Below are 23345 nucleotides of genomic sequence, written 5' to 3'. Positions count from 1 at the left end.
ATATACAATTTGACTTCTGGTGGTAATGCTGTGGCCCATGTCGAATGTTGTGTTGACATGTTGCAACCAATAATTACACTGACTCTAAAGTCTTACAAATGTTAAGAAATCCACCTACCTGCCTGACCATAAGCTGAAAAAACTGTGCTTTCGAAGTAAGTAGTAAAACTGTTACAGTATTCCGGAAAATAACATCAAACACATTTAGTTAACTACTGTGCAATTTTTCATTGTGCAATTTTTCATTGAGATGAAGTAATATGAAGTGGTCCATAACATTTTTCATAGTTAAATACATTTATTCATAATTATTTGATTGTTTTCAGATTAAAAAAAGAAAGAGAAAAAAAAGCAATGTTTGTCGAGGAAAATCACAAACACGCTACGATAAAATTTGTCAGTAGTTTATTCATCGGTCCAACTGTACATGATGCAGTGAGAGGGACACCAGACAATGAGTTACATGGAGGATTACAACAATGCCAGTGCTATGGCAGCACCTGGAACACACCAACTATCAGCTGGACTGGGAATAAAAGCTCTGCACAAGGAAACATTTCAGTCCTCAATATGCAGAGGCATCATACAGTGTGTTAGTGTATGTGTTTGTGCATGTGTGTGATTAAAAATATCAGATCAGATGAAAAACACACAAAAAAGATTTTCAGTTCCACAGATGTAAAAGGGTGCTCTCTCGCTTTTCATTGGAAGTATTATTCAGTATTTTATTTGTCCATTGATAGTTTGAGTATGTTGAAGCGAAGTGAAACAAGACGTGGGAGTGGCCAAATACAAAAGATTAGCTGATTAGCAGAGGTTTCTGTAATTCCATGTCTACATTGGTATTATTACCCATACTTTTGTGCAATATCTCTCTTTGCATAGTAAATAAAAGTTAATGTTTTTGTAGTTGACATGCACCTATCTTATGTAGCATATTTTTCTTGCGGATTTAGGGACTCCTATATAGAATTATAAGCCCACTATAGTGATTGCATGCAACGTTCCCAGTAGAGCTGAACTTGGTTTCTGCTAAGAGTGTATGAGAGCAAAAAGGTAAAGCCAGTATAGTGGGTGTTGATGAGGACTGTTACATGAGACCTGGTTAGACAGGTGAGCGCCTGCATAGACAGACTTCATGCCCTCAGCAGTAGGAGAGGCACCACTGGCTGCAGACAGAGGGGGGGAAAGTGCTCTGTGTGCAACAACATCCATATGTTCAGGTGATTGGTTCTTTGGCTTTTGAGTCACTGTTGAAGATACTTCAGAAAGTGTGGGACATCTTGCGACTTTAATCTGACTTGATATCACAGTCTTCTAGACCTGACATGTTTCTCCTTGACACCATAGCCGCCTTGTCTGCTGTGGGGAATTTAATCATTGACCTCCACCCAGGCTGAGTGCAGCGTGCGGCTCAAATTTTTTGAGTGTTTTTTCAATAACATTGCCAAAAACACCCGCTATACAACATGCTGAGATTTAAAAAAAAAAAAAAAAAAAAAAAGCTTTAGATGTCCTTGTAAAATATGCAGTTAATTCCAAACCTGATCTCCTTATGTATGTACATTTTGTGTGTGTGAGTGCATTCACTTTGTGAAATGCACTGCCCTTATGGGTCCTCACATGCAGCCCCCTTAATCATCTACAGCACCTTAAGGACCTATAGGAGCGTTAACCTGCTTTCCATTGGGTTTGGTTTAAACAAGGCTATCTCCTGCATAAGATTAATCCGTTTTTTTTCTCTTTGTATGTTTTTTTTTTCTGTATATTCATAGCTTTCATAGCCATGCAGAGCCCTGCTGATGGAGCTCTTCATGCTGGGGGCCAGCAAGCAGCACGCTGTGTGCGGATAATCATGCCAGGTGAGAGAGAGTGGTGTGAATTCCGCCTGAACGCCTGTGCACTGGCACTAAAGGATGGAAGAGGAGCTCTGTCACTTTAGAGATCAGGGGTGGGGGTTGTGGGTTTGGTATATGGGTGTGGTAGAGTTGAAAAGGCTGCATTTCTAATGTAACTACAATGAAATTTATGAAAATGTCCACTATGTCATTTTCAAGTAAATCTAATGCCAAAGATCAGCAGCAATAAGTGCAGTCCAGCTATCAGGTAGCCAACTAAGGAAGCCTTGGAGGAGTCCTTCTGTGATTTCCATCTCTCCTTGGGTTAAATCGCTGAGGCGTTGGGGTCGTATCGCCGTTTCTTCACATTTCTTATGAGGAGACAGGAAACATGATTCAGTGTTTGTTACATTCACATGAGTACCACAGCTCGTGCAACCTGGACAAGCAACCACACTAATCTCTTCAGTCTTCAGCTCGTAACCCCCCCCCCCCCCCCCCCCCCCAAAAAAAAACACCTTAATTAAATCTTCTACATTTATGATGATGAGCCAAAATTAAAACTTTTGTTTTGAAGACCTCAAGGTCAAAATGCTGAAGACATTAAAGCGAGGAAAGGCTGGTCCATATTAGCCAGTTTGGCAGCAACTGGAAGAGGCAGTATGAGATACTGACATGCAAAAACCTTTACGTTTATAATTAATGACAGTGTGGTAAATATTTTGAAGACAAAAATGATAATTTAACATTGAGCATGAAAAAGAAGTTGCCTACAATTTAGTTTTCCCATAGATAACTAAGCAAGGAAAAATCTTCTTCCAATCAAGGTTTTAAGTCAAATTTAAGGTCTCTGAATATGAATATCCCATATTGTCTTTAGGCTGCTGCCAAAAGGGTTGTGCGTGCAACATCAGTTTACAAGGTGAGGAAGTGTAGAAGTCACGTCTCATTACCAGTTTTGATGGGAAAGAAATTAGTTCCACTCAAAACATAACCATCTGGGAGGAGAGAGCTAACAAAAAATATAGTCTAAAGAGTAAGTAAAGAGAAGACAACAACATAAACAACAACCACAGCAGCAGCAGCAGCAGGAGCAGCAGGAGCAACAAGAACTACTACCACACAGTGGGACAACAACAAATACGACAACAGGAGTGATGCATAACCTCCCCGTACTGTGGCTTGTTGTGGGGCTTCTATTGCTCTGTCATGCACCTGTTCCAATAGTAGGCCAGTTGAAGGTGGCACTATTGTTGTGCGTGGATCATGCAGTGCAATGCGCCGTGTCTGTACCAGGTCTGTGAAGCGGGCAGCAATGGCAGCTGGTGAGGGCGATTCCAAGAGTCTGCTCTAGGACGGAGTCTCGCCGTCGAGGTGGGTGTGGCCAGCCATGGCACAAAGGCTGCGGGCCAACAATAAGGTCCTCACTTCTGTCTGTCTCTCTGTCGCTCTCACTACTCCATTTAAAGTCTCACCCTCAAACAGTAATGAACTGAGAAAAAGATCATGGAAGTGATGAGAGCTAGACAACCCTGGAGCAGATCACTCAGGGTGTGGCTCAGCCTTTGTGCAATGAACTGACCTCCTCCCGATCAACAAGTCAACATGCAAAAATGTTTTGTTTCTTATTCTAGTTTTTATTTCATTTCTCTCTCTCTTTTTTTTTTTAATAATGCTTCGCTACCTGGCATGCTTTGGTGGCTGCAGGATTGTATTTGTTAGTTACTCTTGAGGGCTTATTTAGATTAAGATGCCTAACACCCCTGGTGATCAAGACAGCAGGCTAATCCACAGTATAATTAGGAATTTAATCTGTTGACTACACAGATATACAGGATGTTAGAGGTCTATAATTGGATTTCAGAGGGCAAATAGCATATCAATGTATCCATAGAAAAATACACAATACATTTTTTTAGGACTTAGCTGCTAAAACAATTCTTTCCCCTCTGTTAACAGGCCTTAATTTAACATGCATGTCAACAATTGAGCTCTGCCCCTCCAATCAGTTTGAGGTTCTGCTACAGATCCAAATGAAAACCTAACACATGAAGCCTGGTCTGCTCTCTCCGAATCACCCTTTACATATCTGCATTCACATCCTTTTTTTTTTCTTTCTATAAAACAACCAGGGGGGCAGTTCAGACACATGATAAACATGTGCTTTCCATGTGCGGTGTGAAATGCTTGAACATTGTCCATCTCGGGGTCCATTTTATGTAGCAGGAGCTCAAACCCTGGTGTCTAGAAGCAGCAGGGATGCTAGAGTTAGAGCAGGAGAGGCATGCGACGTGTTGCTTACTTAAAGCCCCATCCAGTCCCCCCCAGCACTATGGCAGCCACAAGGATGGCTCCGGCGATGGAGCCTATTATTAGATTGGTGGCACTAGGACCTGTAAAGGGTTATGGGGAAAAAGACATGAGTTTCTATGCTCACTCACTGAATTAATTACATGTATCTAAACAATGACTATTTCACATAGAACAGAAATATAACCATAAGTATACTACTACAATAAAATGACTGAGTCTGAGAAGGTATTTTGCATGCTCTCAGTCCCTTTTAAGGTGTAAGATGAAGATCGTGAAGTATAGATTACTTGAATCTGATGTCAGTAGAAGAAGGGATTATCAATTATTTTAGTGTTAAAGTTGTGCAGAGGACTAGACACTGGACTAGTATTCATCACGATAAATTTTAAATAAACACAGAAGTTATGTATATGTGGCCTGAAAGTGTTTTTGAGAGTCCAAGTCACCACACAGCCCATCACTGACTGACAAGCCAGGTGACTAACTGGACTCTTCTCAGGACTGTTTATCATCTAAATGCCCCACATGCCCCAGAAAGGAGAGGATCACAGGAGCAACCACATAACAACTAAGAGTCCAAGAAAGGAAAGGTACAAGAAGAAGAAGGAGATGAGGAGAAAGGCTTGTAATAATGGGGAACAACGGGAAGTGGCAGGAGAGGAGGAGGAGGAGGAAGGAGGAGGAGTCCATCAATCAATCACACAACACTGAAAACATCCAATCACGTGACAATTATATGGTCATTACCAACACACAAGAAAACACAAAGCCACCGGGACGCACACACGGGCTCAGGCCGGCTCACGAGACCGCCCGCACACTGAGGCACCACTATGAGAGGAAGAGCTGTGAAAGGGTTAAAGATGCTTACTCTATTCCCCACCCTGTGCCTCCAAAAATCACCCCCAGGGCCAGAATGGTCCCTGCTACTGCCCCTATCAGCCTGTTAGTTGCCACGCTCACTGTGCAGAGGGAAAAGGAGCATTATTACCACCCTGTCAAAAACAGAAGGCGTCTGCTTCAGAGTCACGGATGGAGTGACACGGTTTCTTCTGTGACGCTTCCTGCCCCCTTAACCACTTCCCTGCCCCCCTGTGGACAAAGTATCAGGTGTACAGCTGAACTGTGTGTTAATTTCTAGTTCTGAATCAAACTTCACAAATTTAACACTGCTTTTATTATCTATGTCAAACGACATTTTATATGAGAAGTCTTTTTAAGATCCTAGCATACCTTTGAAATCACATCTTAGAATATTTGGTGAGTCAGGTCTAACAGACTATGACATTTCTTTTAGAACAACCCACTATGCAGTATTCAATTGAAAAGCGGACACAAAAAGTGGGTTATTTTTCATATCTGATGCCAGAGGTTGTACAAGAAGGAAACGGACCCTTTACTCCTTCATCCTGAGTGGCCTCAGGCTCTTTAGGCGGGTCAGGCATGCTACAGTCTGTCCCTGCCCAGGTGGCGTCACAGGTGCATGTGGCTTCGTTGTTGCACACCTGTACAGATCATGCAGAAATAGATGAGATGAAGAGGAGGACATAGGAGCTGTAAATAGAATAAATAAATAATAAATAATATAAATAGTATAATTTACATAATAAATAGTAAACACACCAAACTGGACAATTTACTCCTACCTCTTGAGCAATAATAATGTTATAAGGTCACCTGATCTTATTTGTATATTTTATTTTTAAATTTGATTGCATTGCAATAATTATTTATGGGACAAATTGTGCAATAACAATCCATCCTTACATGCACTGTGTGCATGATAGTGTTCATATTGTTTATACAGACTTACATCTTTAAATTACTGGCTCTTACTAGCATTTCAACTGTTCCTTTTTGATGCATATTTTACTAGCTCTTTAACTGTTGTTTCTGATGCATTTTTTCCTACTCTTTTATATTTTTATCTATTTCATTTTTGCACTGTGTGATTTTCTTCTGCTATCCTGCTATGCTGCTGTAACACTCTAAATGTCTCTGCTTGCAAGATGAAGAAAGGATTATCTTATTTTATCTATCTTAATAGAGATACAGACACACTGGGGTATTTGTTTTAATTGCACCCATTCAACATATTCCCAAAATCACTTTCCTATGATGTCATAGAAGGTGGAGCTATAGAGTTATTAGGGTAACAAGTTTGTAAAGCAAGCAGATGAGATAAGATCCTTCATTCATCTTCAAAAATGTACAAGATAAAGATAGATATGGAAGTCATTCCTCCAGAACCCCCCCCCCCCCCTTCCAACCAACACAAAGATCATTTATACCAATAATCAGCCAAAGGGGGAGTTTTCATAGCTAGCAACATGCTTAATACATTTCACTACACATGTTGATGAAGAAAACGATTTGAAAATAAGTATAAATTGTGTAGCATGTTGGGGGCTTCATAAATCTAATATGTTTCATGATCTGTTCTTTCTAAATTCTGCTGTACCTTCTGTTTTCCAGGAGACTCTAATCACCATAGCAATTACTTCCAAAAACACACATAAGTACATGTGTGTGTATGTCTTTAGCCAAATTCTGTTTATTTTAAATAAAGTTAAACATTGACATATAGCATTCAACCAATTCTTATCTAACATCACAGTTGGCCACAATTGTATGATTTTAATTACATATCCTAAAACAGTAGGCTGTCGAATGACTCTTAACTAGGAAGTCATTGAATGTTAAAGTTAGCTGTTATCTTGTAGTATTATGGCCCACTATTTACATTTTCAATATCCAATGTCTTTTGCTGATAAATTTAGAAGTGTCTACACTACAGTGATAAGCTAGATACCAAACATTTATATGATTAGCAGCCTGTTAGCTGTACGAAATTTAAACAGCATGTGAGTTTACAACCTTGTCTGTGATGTCAGAGGAGCAAAACCCTGAGTTAATATGGTAAATTTACATTTCCTAACTATTGTCCAACAAGCCCAATTGTGTGCCAGCATTTTGAGAAGTAAAAAAAAAAATCTAATCTAATCTACTCAACTCAACATTTTATGTATTGAGTCCTTTGGAACTGAATAAGTGACACTAGCTTTACCACCAGTCTTTGGTCAGCTTGTTGAAAACACGGCTAATGAGCAAAGCAAAAGCTGGATTAATCCACATCAGGACTCACCCCATGGGCAGAGCAAACCTGTCCATTAGGTCCAGTGGGGCAGGTGCTTAAGTTGAGTGACTGGATTGGCAGACACTTGCGGTCAAGGCACATCATTAACGGCCCACAGGGAGTCCCATCCTCCACGTAGCCTAAATCAGTCTCATCGTCCAAAAGAACATGGCCCCCACTATGAGGAAAGGTTGGAGACAAAGACAGAGGAGGGAATAAACTCATACAAGAAAGAGAAAACCAGACATCCCAAGAAAAGACCTACTGTCAGTGGCATTTCACCACCAAGTCACCAGGAAGTCTTTGTATCTGCTACTTAGGTGTTTACCTGCAGTCTACCAGCCTGCCTTGATGGTTGAAGGAGGCTGGGGTAATATCTCCTTTCATCATACCTATGCGTGGGTTGCGGCCGATGTTTGTACACAAAAGGTAACCACAGAACACATCTCTGCAAAATACAAGAGAGAAAAAAACTGTACATATGCCGGTCTTAAATTATCTGCTCACGTTTGCGGTTTAATGTACCTTGTAAATGAAACAACTCAACCTGACTGGAAATTCTCTTCTGAGTTAATCAATTGTCTCTTCTTCTTTTGTTTTTGTGGGGGGAGGAATGTTTTTACATGCTTATATGAAGAGAGCTGGTCAGCCTTCCTCACACTGTACTGCACCTAAAAAGCAAACTTTGAACAACTGCGAATTAAATTAGTTATGTTTGGAAAGCTTCTCCAGGGTCATCTCCGAGAACAATGCAGAACAACTGCCCAATCCCGAGAGAGCAGATTGGCCGACCAATCAGATCCGACTGGGCACATGTGGGGGCCCTGCTCATGGGCACTTCTAGCATTAGAAATACAAGCAGATGAGAGAGCCTGCATGGAGCGGCAGTACATGAAAAAAACAGACCCTTTTTTCGAACATTAGCGATCGTGAACGTACTCTAGTAGGCACATCAAATAGATCAGCTCAGACTTTATGTAGACTTTTAGAGCTCTTTCATGCTGACACGGACAAAGTGCTAATGCTCATTACATAGATCTTCATTTGACACTCACTGTTTGCTACACTGGATCCATTTGTCTCCATCCTTTCCACAGTTGCCCTTCTCTGTCCCCTCCGTGTTCAGTTTCTCATAGCAAAATTTGTCGGAGCCTCCAGACTCTGGGGAAAAGAAAAGAACGTAAGAAAAGAGGGCACAAGTCTATTTCATACAGTATTTCTATATGTTGATGACACTCTGCTAATGCCAGCAAATATGAACCAAATGAATAATGTTCTTACTTGACCCCCAGATGTATTTACACTGGTTCTCTCTGGTCTTGCACTCTCCATTGTAGCAGCGACCCTGCAGACAAAGAGGAAAAGATTGTGAATATATTCCTAAACTTCTGATCCCAAACGGCTTATGCTCTGGTTTGGATGGTCTGGCTACCTGGTTGACCTGGCAGAAATAACCATCTTGCTTGTGAAGGTTGGGAGGGCACTGCAAACAGTCATAAAAACACAGTACAGCTTATTAATCATCTACATTTACACTTAAAATGCCAAAGAACTAAAACATTAAAACCAAAAGCAGTGAACGTAACATAAAGTGCAACATAAGAACACCTGTCCTGAGTCCCCAGAGCAAGTCTCTAAGATGTCACAGTCATTCACAGAGTTGCGACAACTGTAACCTCTGGGATAAAACTGGAAAGAAAAGGAGAGGAGATCAGATTAAGAAAAAAACCTTCATTCATATTTTGAATTGTAAAATTTTAGGAAAACAAAACCTACCAGACATGTGTTATTGCAGCATGGGCCATCACTACAGTGTGCCCCGCTCGAGAGGGAACACTTCTTGCAACATTTCTTGTAGCAGTCCTGAAATAAGGGAGAGAGGAGCCTCATACATCTGAACGCGCAGACAACAACAAACCAGACTGAAGAAAGAAGAAACACTCACTGATCTCGCTCCACAGTCACACTCCTCTCCCACTTCTACAAATCCATTACCACATTCTGTTGGCTCGAACAGCTGCCGGATAGAGAGAGGAGGAGCATGTGAAGTACAGAGTAGACATTTATGATTCATGACAGTAGTGACATATAAAAGAGAGCAGCGGGTGTGAGCATGTTACCTTGGTTGGCCTGTTGAACAGACACGAGCCTCCACCTCTCAGGAGAAACTCCTTGTAGTCTGTGATGCTGCATTTGGAGAATCTCCTTGGATGTTGGACCCTGAAGAAAGAAAAAGGTGCTTTTAGAAGCCACAAAAAGCTGCAAATCATACTTGCTGTGCATTTAAACTGACTACTATCCCTGCTAGAGTTCACATGACGTTTCTTTCTACCACCATAAAACATTCATTTTGAGTAATATCACTGGTGCAGTTTAATAACCTTTAACCTGTAAAGGAAATAAAAAAAACTGATAGATAAATTAACCATTTAATCTAAGATTCTCTTGAAAGCTTTCCCACTGTCTGTCTGTGAACCTTCAATGAAAATGAAGTGTCAAGTACTTTATATTAAGTTAGTGATATTTAATGAGAGGCAGAAATGAAATTACCTCGTGTTCAAAGACCGTTTTGCTTTTGTGATGATTATACAATGTTGTTGCGAAACCTTGCCAAATGTGCCACATAACAGTAGTCGATACAAATACATCGAAGCTCTCTGTTCTGTCTGATAACATCTGACTGTTCCACTGATAAAATTGTTTCACTCCCCGGTTTTTGCGTGCGCGTTTGTCTTTGTGTGTGTCTCAGGTGTATGTTAGAAATTACCCAGTGTCCTCCATTATGCAGCCAGTCCACGAATCAGCACAACCACATTCCTCTGCAGACAGAAAACAAAAAATACAGAAAAAGATGAGGAGGGAGGGAGACAGAGAAGTAAAATAATGCGTAGGAAAAAAATAAAGTATTTAATTAAAACATGATAACATGACTGTATTTAACTCAGATAATCAGCTTTATTCAGTGGATTTAGAAGCTGAAGTTTCAGGTGAATGACCAAGATTTCCTTCCACTTACTTCTTCATAGTCTCTCATAAAGATCAGCACATTTTGGCTCAGGAAGAGAAGACCTCCGTTTGTTTTTCTCACTTTGATCGTTTAACTAATGGCGTGTTTCTCTTGTGTAACTAAACTTTTGGACCACTTATTCCAAGTCAAACCGAGCATCTCTCCATCTGTCTCTCCTGGCACAGATATGAGTTTACCGACAAATAAAAGGCACCTTGTATTTTTATGGGCACCATCTGGTTCCATTGAAGGTCCTAAAAGTCAAACAGTCAAACAACCCCATCCTTACAAATGTAAATTTAAAATCATCATAGACTACCTCAGATGCTTAGCACTATAAAACTATCATCATTGTCTTCCTTTCCTGTTTCACTTATACTGGCTGTAAGAGAACATGCTTCTTAAGTATACTTCTTTTGGATGCCGGGTCCCACTGGATGCCCAGGTTCTGAGCCAGGCTCTGCGATAGAGACCCTGCCATTGCCATGCTGGTGCCATACTGTGGACACAGCAGAGATCAGGGGTTATTCACCTGCAGTCCTACACACTGTCATTCAGAGTGAGCGTCAGTGCTAGACAGCAAACCTCACCTCGTGGACCCCAACACCACGGCTCAATGAACACATGCCTCCAAAGTATGCAGAGCTGCTTCTGTGGTAGTGGAAGGTCACATTCCTGCAGGGAAGATCCGAGACAACAAAAAGATAGAAATATCACAGATTTTAAAATGGTAGCCTCGCTGAATAAATAAAAAAATCACATCTCAAAATACTGCACTGTTTGAAAAAGCTAAAATTGCAGATGTGAGGATGAGAGCACCAGGAATTAATAAAACATACAGAGAAAATATGATAAAAACAAGGTAACAGCATGCAAAAGGCTGCATAACAAATATTTCGAAATAGGTTTAGGGTCTGTTAATTTAAGCAGTGGATATTTCTATTTAATTCAGCCTTTAAAATTACATGATTAAAAGTGATCTGATTGCAGATTCAGGCTTTTATTTTGTAGAGACAAGGCAAAAATTACAGACTACAAAAAAACATACATAGCAGTAATGATTAAACATTGGCTCCCAGCAGGTATAAAGTCATATTTCTAATATAGGAATTTAAGAACTGTGTTATACACACAGATTGATGGTTTATATTTGTTATAAAACATTTATTTTAACAGACAATATCTCGTTATCACTTTTAAGAGGGAGACCTCACCACAAACAAACATCAAATCAGACAATTCATTTACAATTTGTTATAATTGGTACATTCCATTTCTATATTCTAACAAAAAAGATATCCACCAGGGGAAAATAAATACAACAGACATTAGTAAATAAAGAATCATCAGACATTCAAAGAAAACCAGGGCTAAGAATAAATCATTTTACACTATAATAAAGAATTTTTAAAAAAGGGTGACGTAAACATATTTTGTTTGAATAAACAGCTTACGAAAAAAGGTGCACAGCATCCGCATGGTGCTTGATACTTTGTTGTCGGTACTTGGAGAAATCCCGGAGCATTTCCAGCGGCTTCACACTGATAGGGATCTGATCCTTGTCGGTCCAGATCTCCACAGCAACGAGCACCACGCGTGTATTAAGTTGCTCTTTGAAGATCTGCCATTGATGCGTGCAGTGAATGGGAGGGAGAAAGAAAGAAAGAAAGAAAGAAAGAAAGAAAGAAAGAAAGAAAGAAAGAAAGAAAGAAAGAAAGAAAGAAAGAAAGAAAGAAAGAAAGAAAGAAAGAAAGAAAGAAAGAAAGAAAGAGAGGCAGAAAAGAGAAAGACAAACAAGCAACAACACAGAGAGGAGAGCAACAACAGGAATGCATAAGTGAGGGCAATAAATGAGTGGGAAAAGCACACTGGGATAAAGGAGGAAGAGGAGGATTTGAACATGATACAAGATAAAATTATGAAGACAAGCCTTAAGTGTGGTTCTATTCTGATAGGACAGTATCACAGAGCTGTGTTGTAAAGTATGATTTTACCCGATGCATGGACGACCTTGTAGGAGGGAAATGTTTACTGGGCTACTTAAATTGCAGACATGCTATGTGCTCTCTGAAACTGTGTAAGAGATTTGTGTAGATCACTTATATTCTCATAGTTAAAAAGAAAACACAACCCTGCGGATGTTTAGCAGGAATAAGACTTACAGTTCATGTTTTTCAGTTGGAATTTTAGCGTAGAAGTGACAGCTTGACGTGCAGGATGAGCTAAATGTAAAGTGAGGGAGTAAACAATTTAATTGGACGCCTCCTAATAGGACTGTCTGATGCATATACAACTTGTCTAGTCAATCTATGCAATAGGTCAAAGAGGCTCAGAGATATGGAGGCTGAAAAAACGATGGTGTGTAAGTTAATATAGAAAAAGATCTGTGTAAGGCATACAGTACACGTGTGTAAAAGGAAACAAAAGAGTCCACTCACGGCATCCACAAGATTCACCACTGATTTGGCAAAATTCCTCGTGTGCTGCTTGTTCTTGTGTCGTTTAAACTGCAAGCACAAATAAAAAAGAAAAAAGGCAAACATACATGTGTAAGCTGCAGTGGAAATGCAGCAGTGCACTACTTTCAATGATACAGCTCCCTCTTGTGGGTAAAAGTGATATGAAGACTTTTTCTAATACATGTAAGAAAAACAGTTTTACAGAGAGCAGCAGTTTCTTTTTTTGTTTGTTTTTGTTCTTCTTAACGAGGACACTTACCATACTGTGGTCACTGACAATCATAACCTCCAAATACTTCATCTCCTCAAATGTATTGCGAGGCATCTGCAAAACAAAATCATCAGTAAGTCTCCCCATCACCACAAGATAGACTTTGACTTAATGCACAACAGAAAACTCATTGGATTTAACATATTTTACGACAAAGCAAGGGCGGGTGAGCAAGGAGTTTTTAGTCAGAGGTGAGGTCAGACGCTTACTGCTCGCTTTTTCCTGCGTTTCAGCCAGGACAAGTCATCAAGCTCGGAGAAGAGCTGCTCCTCTTCAACTGCCAACACACAGAATGAACGAGTGACATCTTAATACACATAAAACATTGATGTCGGCGTGTTTCCACAGGGTTTGGTTTTGTTATTTTTGTCTCCCCCAGAACATCAAAATTGTTTCCCTGAATTTCCAATGAAGCACTGCGCTAAACTAGGCATGCTGAGGTACAGTAGAGTCAACTTGGCAGAAATGGTTAAATTAGGAAAACAAAAAATTGACTTCTTGATTTAAAATAAAGTCTGTTTGAGATTAACGTGTTCTAGTTTTTTTTTTTTTTTTTCAGATGTGTTCTTACGTTGACTGGAAACAGATTAGAGCGCCATCGCTACAACAACAGGAATAACTACTTGTAAACAGCACTCGCATGCTTTGTGGTGGGCTTAAGTTCAGGGTGTAGAGAGAGGTGTTTTGATGTTCAGAGATGGATGACTGGTGGAGGAGGTTACGTAACGTGATGAATGACAGTGAACCAAACCCTTACCCTGTTCCTCTGAATCATCGTTCCAGTTTAGGGAGGCTGCTCTTCTTAGTCTGTGAGGCCTTGCAGCTGTATCCTGCAGGATGAGGCAACACATGTGAAGAGACGGAAGAGGAGCAGGTACAAGCAGGAGCCAGTGCAGGAGGAGTGTTTACTCAGGAAAGTACCTTGATTAAACTTTAACTTTGTATAATAAAATTACAGCAAATAAATAAGAAATGAAATTTAACTGTGTGCCAAACTTGAGCATTCCTTTTTACAGGAATAGTCAGCATTAAAGAAATACACATTACACAAGACACATTTCTGGTAGAGTGTTTTAGATAAGATGATTAACACAACTTTCATGTCTGTTAAATAATAAACCCCTGACAGCGGCAAGTGAACCTCACTTAACACAAAGATTTTAAAAAGGAGCCCGTCTCAGACAGAAGATAACATCGACTTTCAATTAGAGTTCTGAGACGCACTAATTAACATGTGCTCTCAAATTATTCAATCAACAGAAAGCATAAAAACATTTTTATTGAATATTTTATCTCGGAGGGGATATCGACCATTGTTTTTTTTTTAATTCTGGCATGGCACAGGGACTTCCTTGAGTTGCGTGTGGCTGCCAGGCAATCTCAAAAAGAAAACAAAACTCCAGGAAGCCTCTGCCTCCAGCCAAGACGAAATAGTCCCAAATGACCCAACACAACACAACAAATCTCCCACACAGCCCTGTAAAGTGGCAAGTTTGTAGATTTAACACTTTCATTAATGAGGATCAAGTTAAACGAACGTGATTTCAGCGTTAAATGGTGTAAAGTGTTTTAACTGTGCTGATCTGCAAAGTCTGTTTCAATATGTGGATCTTGCTTCCAGTCCTTAGCTAGTAGCTAACCAGCTGTAGCTTCATAATTTGCTTAAAAACTTAAGAATGGTGACAATTTAAAAACAAACATCGCTGATGTAGAAGCGAAAGAAGAGGTTTTTTGTTTTTTTTTGACTCATGATATCCACTTTCTCACTTTAATAAACACTTCACAGAACAGATTAATAGTTGAAGACACCATGCTCTTCTACACTCAGCTAAGATGTCCAGACGGGCTTCTTTGTTCCCATTGGTCAGACGCTTAGAGCCACATTCAGAGGAGCTTCTTGGAGAGTAATGTTGTAAACACATGGTTATATCATCGTGTACAACTTACTATGGTCCAAATACGGTAAGTGTTTTCTGAAAGTAGAAATGCATTACAGCGCACTTCTCTGCATAAGTCTGACGTGATTGTGCTTTAAAGTTTCACATCTGTTTGTATTCATCAAATATAGTGTCATTAGTCATTAGAACCATATTACCCAGCCCTGCTACCAATACTTCAATAGTAGATTAGTATGTTATTGTACAACTGAACAAGCTAATGCTGGAAGAGCAGAGGATATTGTGTCTGTGTGCTGGAGGTTGTGCTTCATAGGCTGCAAGACCGAACCTTTGTCTCATACATATTTTGTGTATGTACTTACGATTGAATGAGTCTGTTGTAAAGGCTCAATAAGGTACATGTAGACTCCATCATCAAACATTCCGCTGCCAGGCAGAGAGAGTGAAGACGAGAGAGAGAGAGAGAGAGAGAGAGAGCAGTCAATATGAAGTCAATAGGAGCAGAGACGAGTGTATCCAGAGATATTTTGAACACGACCAGGATTACTCCGCTGCACACTTACTGCAGCCCATTGCAGGTAGATAAGGCCACATGGGAGTCTTCGTTCCCCCTCACCTGGCCGTGGTAGTAACAGTGCTCACCACCCTGAAAGAAGACGAAAACAGTTCTAATGCAGCGTCACAGACCGACCCGTCAGATCGCGAAAGGCTGATCAGTGGCAACACAAAACGTGAAACTGTGTTGTGCATTGAAGGAACGTTAAGATTTGCGTTGGCATAGCCAATGTGTCATATTTTGTACTTAATTATCGAGAGTTTTCAAACATCTCAGGGGAGGTGAACAGCTTGTCTCACAGATGCCGGTTTGGTGTTATTTGCAATGCATTTCTGCAGGGCAGTCTGTACTTGTTAAGATGTGAAATGAATACATTGCATGGCGGGTACTGGAACTATCTGTGACTCAGCTGTCAGATCCAGGGTGAGCAGAGGACATCCAACCCCCCCCCCCCCCCCCCCACACACTCTCTCTCTCTCTCTATTTCTCCACTTCACTTCACCCATCCCACGCTGCACTGCTGCTGCAGAGGGCTTTCTCTCCCTCGTCACGTGACCACAGCTCCAGCAGGAGGCTGCAGGGGAGCGAAACCCTGCTGATTCAGCTACAGTGTGCCCAGCCCAAGCCCTCTGCCTGAATCAGCAGCAGCAGCAGCAGCAGCAGCAGCAGCAGCAGAAACCATCCCTCATTCCCAAACTGTTTTCTTCTCCCCCTTTCCTTCGCCTCTCTCCGTCTGTTCCATAGATCACACGTTTCCACCGGTGAAGAAGGTATCTACAGTATCTATGTTTTCACCTCTCCATCTATCATCTATGTCTCTCTGTCGTCACATCTCTTTAAGTACATTTTGTTCTTTTTCTTCCTCTGCAGAAACCATCACATATCTGGATGAGAACTTTATGTGACAGCAGCAGTGCTAAATTCAATAACCAGGTGCAGTGGCAATAATAGATAAGATACAAGCTGATTTGCAGGAGGAGGACTCCCGAAGATAACAGGATAAGCACATCTGGGCCTTTCACGTCACTACCAGTGTGCGTGACTGGACAAAATAAGAACAGTAGGACACATCGTAGCAGCTGAAGAAAACTGCTGCTAACTGCAGAAGACGTTACCTTTGACGTAACAGGCTTGCCCCCCTCAAAGTGGATTTCGACATAATCTGAAGACAGCAAGTCACTGTGAAAACAGAGATTTCAGCCGGTCAGAGTGGAAGAATGTGATGTGGCGACAATAAAAAAAACACACAGGAGTCTGTCTGACTTTGCTTCAACTGACTCCAATATTGTATTTTGAAGCTAGCAGTGAGCGCATGCTTTATGTAAACAAGAACACTTATCACCACTAGGCCGGATTTGCCAGCACAAACACTCCCAGGACTCCCATCTCAAAAGAGCAGCGCAGATGTTAAATGTTGTCTGCCCGCAGGACGAATAATGATGCATTTACTCCTCAACATGATTAGCTAACACAGGAAGAGGCTGCACACACTAAAGTGCATTGGTAAAATAAGGGATCCTTTTTTTAAATGAACAATGCAAGAAGCTCAGAATGGAAACAAGAGTCGGGAACTACATGAGCGTGTCTTCCTCCAATCTTGCCGGAAAAAATAGATCAGTGTTGGAGAATCAGCACATATGACAGGAACAGGAAGAAACCACTGCATCAGAAAGCTGGTAAACGTGATGTATGATTGTGAGGCCTCGGCTTAACCTTGAAGGCGACATTCCTCGCGTCAGTTCCCGCTAAGCGTAGCCAGGAACTACATGAGCGTGTCTTCCTCCAGTCTCCCTCAAAAAATAGATCAGCGTTTGAGAATCAGCACAAATTACAGGAACAGAAACAAAATCACCGCATCAGAAAGCTGCCAATGAAGTGATAAACGTGAGAAATGATTGCGAGGCCTCGGCTTAACCTTGAACACGACGTTCCTCATGGCAGTTCCCGCTAACTGAGTCAGCGTCCCTTTACTGTTAAACACACACACACACACACGCACACCCAATCTGTTAGCTGACAGCTGATGTCGAGAGGCTATCATTTCTGCCACAACTGTGCTTTTTTTCCTGAGTAACCTTGCAAATCAAAAACATCCTCTTCTCCATGGCCGTGCAGCGTTATCTCAACACAAAAAAAAAAAAAAGAAAAGAAAGAAAGAGGGATGGAAGAGATGGATTGGTTGTTTGACATCAGGAGTGGGACATGTTTGAGTGATGCTCAGCAGCACCTGAGCAGGAAGTGCACCATTTAGAAAGGGAGAATCGAGCCACGAGCGGCGTCTGTGAGAGGTTCCTGAGTGAGGGGCTATTTTTAGATTCATGGATGAGAAAGGGCGAGTGGAGTGGGCCATGCTGGAGTGTACTGCTGTTTGTATGGATGTGTGTGTGTGTGTGTGTGTGTGTGTGTGGGTGTGTGTGTGTAAGAGCGGTTGACAGTGCTGCAGGACATGGTGGTTTAAGGTGGTGGAATGTCAGCGTATCCAGGTGTGTTAAGTTGTCTTGGAGGTGTTGCAGTGTGTAAAGAACAGATGACGGGATGTGATATACGGTGAATGGTAAATGGAGTTGAGCTTATATCGTCTTCTGACTACTCAAAGACCTTTTACACCGCATGTCACACCTACCCATTCACACACTGATTGCTGAGGTTTCCATGTAAAGTGACCATCATAAGCAACTAATCCTATTCATACTCGTGATGTATACGCCGCAGCACAAGGAATTCAGCCACATGAGCCACAGCTGCTCATGTGGCCCACAATAACAATACAGAGACTCTAATACATTGATTTTGGTGTCAGCTCCATAATCAGGCTTCATCTATTAACTCCTTATCACCGCTTATCCTGCTACCTTCTTCTTTTCCTTCATCCTCATTCATGTTATTACCAACACCATAAGGAGCCATGAAGTAGTGATGATGTGGGTTCAATTTGCAATTGGAAATCTGTTAAGAGTGACACATTGCTATTTTTATTCAAATATTGCTATTTAGAACTGGGGTTTGGATGATTCTATCACATACTCCATATGGATATGTTGGCCCAACCCTCGAGGAGACGGAGTTCTACAATGCAGCAGCAGAAGCAGTAGAAGAAGAGGCAAAAAAAAAAAAAAAAGGTTCTGTATGGAGCCTGATCAAACCCAGCTCTGAATCCTCCGGCGACACATTGCGTTCATCGGAATACTCTGATCTGAGCTTAAGTAGTATTACATACTCTGTTCTGCATCACAAAAAGTATTCTCAATATCAAATCTAATGTATTTGGTTTACAGTCAGAGGTACAGTAAGGTAAGCCGACAGAGCAGCACCTTTTAGCAGGCAGCACACCCATCTATATTTAGATCAGTACTCTTCTGTCGCAGAATTCAAACCCTTGTTCTCACACAAAAAAGCGGACACAGAAAAGTTAGCTCATGTATCTCACAGATAACCGACGGTACAAGCAGCCAGCTGGGAATCAAGGTCACACTTTCAGGCCGTTCTGCCGCTCTATAGAGGAACTGTTGTATTGTGTGGCCACCACTCCTGAATGTGTGACACTGTACGGGCGGACATCTGTTAAACACGATGACTGCGAGTGTGTCCGTGTTCTGTGAGATAGGGTGAGATGGAATTGAGAGATGCGTGTTTGATTGCCTCTGCGTCCATGTTTGTGCTATCTAATGCATGCGGAAACATAAGAAGTGTGACTCATGAGCGTATTTCCCCTCAATCATATACTAGTAGCATAGCATAAACAGGCTGATATCATTTTGCTTCTATATTATCTGATCTTGTATAATGCACAAAAAGGTACTATTTACTGTGGATGGATGCTCACTCTGAATAGGTATTAAAATAACGCTTACAATTCTGCAAGGAAACATAATTGGTTGTTTTCTCAAATTATCACATTTGCCTTTAAAGCACTTGGCATTAGACGGTGGAGTTTGTAGAAGTAGACAATAATTGTGATTTATGACACTTCCTTTCTGGAGGTTTGCTTTTATTTGCATTGTTAGAGAGGGAAAAAAAGCAGCCAACTATAAAAGACTGAATACCATATAGAGTGTAAATCCACCAGCACTTAGCTGTGTAGACAATATAAAATGACAATATTTCATAACAGATTCCAGCTCTAAATCACATGAAGGGACATGAAATTCAATTAGCATTTGAAAGTCCTTGTTCACATGCACATTAAGCCTTCACATACGTAGAGCAGCTACTTTGTGAAGAGAAATCAATAGCATTGAGTGTCCGGAGCCTTATGTCTCCATACAGGACAGTGATCAGACAGACCAAAGTCGAACCGTCTCGCTCGAGGACTTTGGTTTGACTCTGACCAATTAAATCCTCACTGAAAAGGAGACTTTGGTTTTGCAAATCATTTTGTTAAACAGTCTGCCAGACACTTTTATTTGTTGTCTGGCAGCTGAAGTAAAAACTGCTCTTAGCACTTCTGTTATCAAGGCGCTGACATATTCAGTTACGGTTCTGCCGATGACGTTATCTTTGGCTGAGGCAGCATTAATCAAATATATTAATGTGTATCGTTTACAAACAGCAGTCATGTAGATTGAGCACGGGTGATTCACGATTGCTATCTCTTCTTGTTTTACTTGTAACACGAAGTGCTCGCTCACAAAGTCACAAATAAACCCTCTAATAATGCTTCTTTTCACACTGATAAAGTTTAGGAGATATTGTTCACTGGACACACATAAATCTGGTTGTTTATTGAGTTTTCCTGGGTGATGATGTGTGGGAGGTGTTACATGGATCTCCCTCCAACTCAGCATTTATTCCTAATTCTAATCTTGTTAAAGGTGTTTTCCAGAATGTACTTTACAGTGTTCATTTACTACCAGCCACGCATTACAAAACCAAACCCTAAATAACGGGTTTCTTTGAGTGGTTTCCCTTTAATGTCTTTGTAGAGTTTGCTGCAGCATTTTCTATAACATCCCCCGAGAGAGTGTCAGTGTGGATCTGTCTGCAGGAACGTTTGGTCACTTTTACACAGTTTCTCTATATAACCCCAGGATGATTCGGATGTTTTACAACCATCTGCAACAACACTGTAACCATGACCTTGAAAACAGACAGATAAATCACTCACAATTACATTTCAACAACAACAAGAAATGATTTATGATGAGAGTGGAATTTTGTTTTCAACATTGCATACTCCCCTTCCTTCCTACTATTGTGTCTCCATGAACTATATAAACCCATCACTTGCCATTTAAATTGTACAGACTACTGTAGCACGCTGAGTAGGGTTTTGACAGCATAACTCCAAGCCATAACTTCAGTCCTTATAGCTGAAATAAGAAGTGTAGTAACAAAAGCAGAACTTACTTGTTCAATGCTAGATCCAGAACAAATTGTGTGCCAAACGCCTTTAACTGGAAGCTAGCCTGGGCAAGATGCACTGCCTGTAAGAGAAACAAAACAGTAGCCACTGCAGATTATGGCAAGTGCAAGATAGCTAATGGCCTTCTCCAGGCAACAAAATCCTCTGGAGTCCACTTTCAGAAATCATCTTCCGTACAAGGCACAGATAGCAGATGTGGTAGATTGATGGCAGATGGTCATTTGCAGTGGGCAAGCTGGAAGAAGGGCTTCTTCAGCATGGTCGCTCTGGCATCAGTCCAGTTTCTTGCACACATCAGCTAATGTGAAACGTATCAGCTAATGTGTTCTGTCTGATTGTGATCGGTATCTTAACTTTGTCCGACATCTTGCAGTGAAATGACATTGAAAATAAAGTTTTGGTTTAATGTCAAGATATTATATGGACTTCACTTAGAGGCCATGACTACACAGCACTAACCAAACACTTCAGCTACTCATCACAGCAGTGTCAGCCTCATAGTGACAGACAATCTTTCCTTTACACGTAAATATGTTTTTAGTTTTTATACACTTAGCCATTCCAAATCCCCTTATGATGCATTAATATAAAACTCATCCTTGGATTGTCATCTCTGAACATATACTTCCAACTTTTCTTAGCTGTTTAGGCACCAACTATATAATTAAAATATATGTATAATATATAACTCTTTATTCTTTACTGTGTTTCATGAAATACAAATTCCTTGTTCCATGTAAACCTACTTAGCTAAAAGTCCAACTCTCATTCAAAGAATTAACTTCTTTCCACACCCTATTCCATTCTCAGTGCGGACCTACCTGGCTCTCTGTGCCTTGTGTCTTTGTCCTGGTGTCCAGGTCATGGTAGGTACTCTCGGACTCCTCGTCCAGGTAGTAGATTAACCGCGATGGGTAGGTGATCACATGCTCTACTGCACGGTTTGTCCTGTTGTCTGGAGCAGGTGCTGCAGTTGCCTGTTGCTTCAGCAGAGTCGACACTGCGTCCCTCTCAACCTTGTCTTCGACTCCTTGAGAAACTAGCAAAGAATTCGAGGCACACAGACATGAAAAACCGGAGCCGTCCTCACACACAACACACAGAGCTGGCTGTCATCCTTTATTCCTGGACACATTGATAATACTGAGACAAGTGTCTAAGGTGTCATTGCTAGTCTTCTAGTTACATTACGCTATGATTGGTGACATGCTGTAGAAAACCACATTTAAGATGACATGGATTACAGAACTGTTTTATTTCATTGAGAGGTACTTTTGATATGCTTTGTGCCAAAGTGAAACACTCTGCAGGAGACTGAGCGCATTATGCAATGCAGACGACAACAGAACATAAAAACATGCACTTAAGTGACAGACTGCAACTGAATGTTAATTCAAATATGCAAATATTACATGATAAGAGTTGTATTTTTTTTATGCTGAACAAAAGGTGCTGAGATGGTGTAGTCTGCCTCATGCACCATCAGACGCAGCATAAAAAAATCAAATAACTCCCAATCTATTTTTTTTTGGGAGGGGGACGCAATGCTGAGCACCTGCAGTACATCGTGCAATCTTTTTTTAGCGCAAGAAAGAAAGTAAAAGGTATTTTAAAACATAAAAAGCGATCAAAGAAACCAGCAGGCTATTGCAATACATACCGGATGACGCTAGTGATGGATGAAGCCAAGGCGAGAGGATGCTGACGAGCAAAGTGGCCAGAAATATCAAATGCATGATTCATATTTGATAATTGAAATATCTCAATATTAACACAACAATGCAGTAAATAGCTTGGGTCCCATCGTGGCGGAGGCGGTGCCGTGCTGAGTGGCTTTCTACATGGATCCGGGATGCTATGCTGCTGCTGCAGTAGCTGCTGAGGAGGAGGATGGGAGGGAGAGGAGGAGAGGAGAGAAGAGGAAGGGAGGGAGGGGGGGAGTAAAAAAAAGAAGGCGGTGGCCAGGCAGCAGCAACTGGAAGTCAAGCGGCAGACTCCTCCCTGTGTGAGGAGCATACACACAAACATGTCCTTCCCTCCCTCCGTCCTGTAGCGCAGGAAGCCGGTGCAGGACGTTAACTCAAAGGCAACCAGGAAGTGTACCCGTGACATTGATGAGAGCAAAATAACACCAAACAAAAAGGTTATTAAACATTGAAATAATTTAACCAAATGATATAATTTTAGCTTGTGTAACTATTAAGGAAAACTGATGTGCTTTTATCAAAATATGAATTCAGCTTTATCTTAAACACGTTTTCTTTTTAATTATTACTGATTCATTACTGCTTCTTAGCGGGAAAAGTAACTGTTAGTAAGCAATTCCATGTGAAAAAAAAGTACAAAAATCATACAGTAATTACCTAGACGTTTTGCATTGATAACATAACCAAAAGATACATTTGGAGGTACCTGTAATGTAGGCTTTATGAACCAAAATAAAAACACATATTAGAAATGATTTTAAGTTCTCAGTATGTATTTATTTAGCTTGCAGCTTTTTAT

General features: G+C 40.9%; 1 protein-coding gene across 4 annotated transcripts; it reads right to left on the bottom strand.

The window, feature by feature from the left end:
* Window positions 1–388: 388 nt before the first annotated feature.
* Window positions 389–22773, bottom strand: adam23b (ADAM metallopeptidase domain 23b). Of its 4 annotated transcripts, none has more exons than XM_079357430.1 (26): window positions 22501–22773; window positions 21662–21879; window positions 20825–20901; window positions 16594–16657; window positions 15486–15568; window positions 15285–15348; window positions 13782–13854; window positions 13234–13301; window positions 13013–13078; window positions 12733–12801; window positions 11749–11915; window positions 10885–10969; window positions 10706–10793; window positions 10055–10106; window positions 9408–9507; window positions 9233–9304; window positions 9064–9150; window positions 8896–8976; window positions 8720–8770; window positions 8569–8632; window positions 8343–8448; window positions 7616–7735; window positions 7297–7465; window positions 5545–5656; window positions 5023–5113; window positions 389–2209 (listed from the first exon to the last, which is right to left on the bottom strand). In XM_079357430.1, exons 1-26 carry the CDS (start codon window positions 22574–22576, stop codon window positions 2164–2166), a joined length of 2349 nt encoding a protein of 782 aa, XP_079213556.1. In that variant the 5' UTR covers window positions 22577–22773; the 3' UTR covers window positions 389–2163. The 4 variants fall into 4 exon arrangements, with proteins under 4 accessions (XP_079213556.1, XP_079213555.1, XP_079213558.1 ...); XM_079357429.1 differs by lacking the exon at window positions 5023–5113 and adding an exon at window positions 4141–4231 and having other exon boundaries at window positions 22501–22772; XM_079357431.1 differs by lacking the exon at window positions 389–2209 and adding an exon at window positions 4141–4231.
* Between the last annotated feature and the right edge of the window lie 572 nt (window positions 22774–23345).

This window comes from Symphodus melops (genome assembly GCF_947650265.1).
Source record: "Symphodus melops genome assembly, chromosome: 12".
Lineage (NCBI taxonomy): Eukaryota > Metazoa > Chordata > Actinopteri > Labriformes > Labridae > Symphodus > Symphodus melops.
This window is presented reverse-complemented; position numbering and strand designations above follow the sequence as displayed.

Excerpts from the sequence above, each read along its gene's own strand:
- adam23b (XM_079357430.1), bottom strand. The coding sequence starts at position 22,576 with ATGCATTTGATATTTCTGGCCACTTTGCTCGTCAGCATCCTCTCGCCT. Across the intron at positions 13,855-15,284 it reads TACAACAGACTCATTCAATC|GATACAGCTGCAAGGCCTCA; the intron begins GTAAGTACATAC and ends CTCATCCTGCAG. Across the intron at positions 5,114-5,544 it reads TCAGGATGAAGGAGTAAAGG|TGAGCGTGGCAACTAACAGG; the intron begins GTCCGTTTCCTT and ends CCCTCTGCACAG.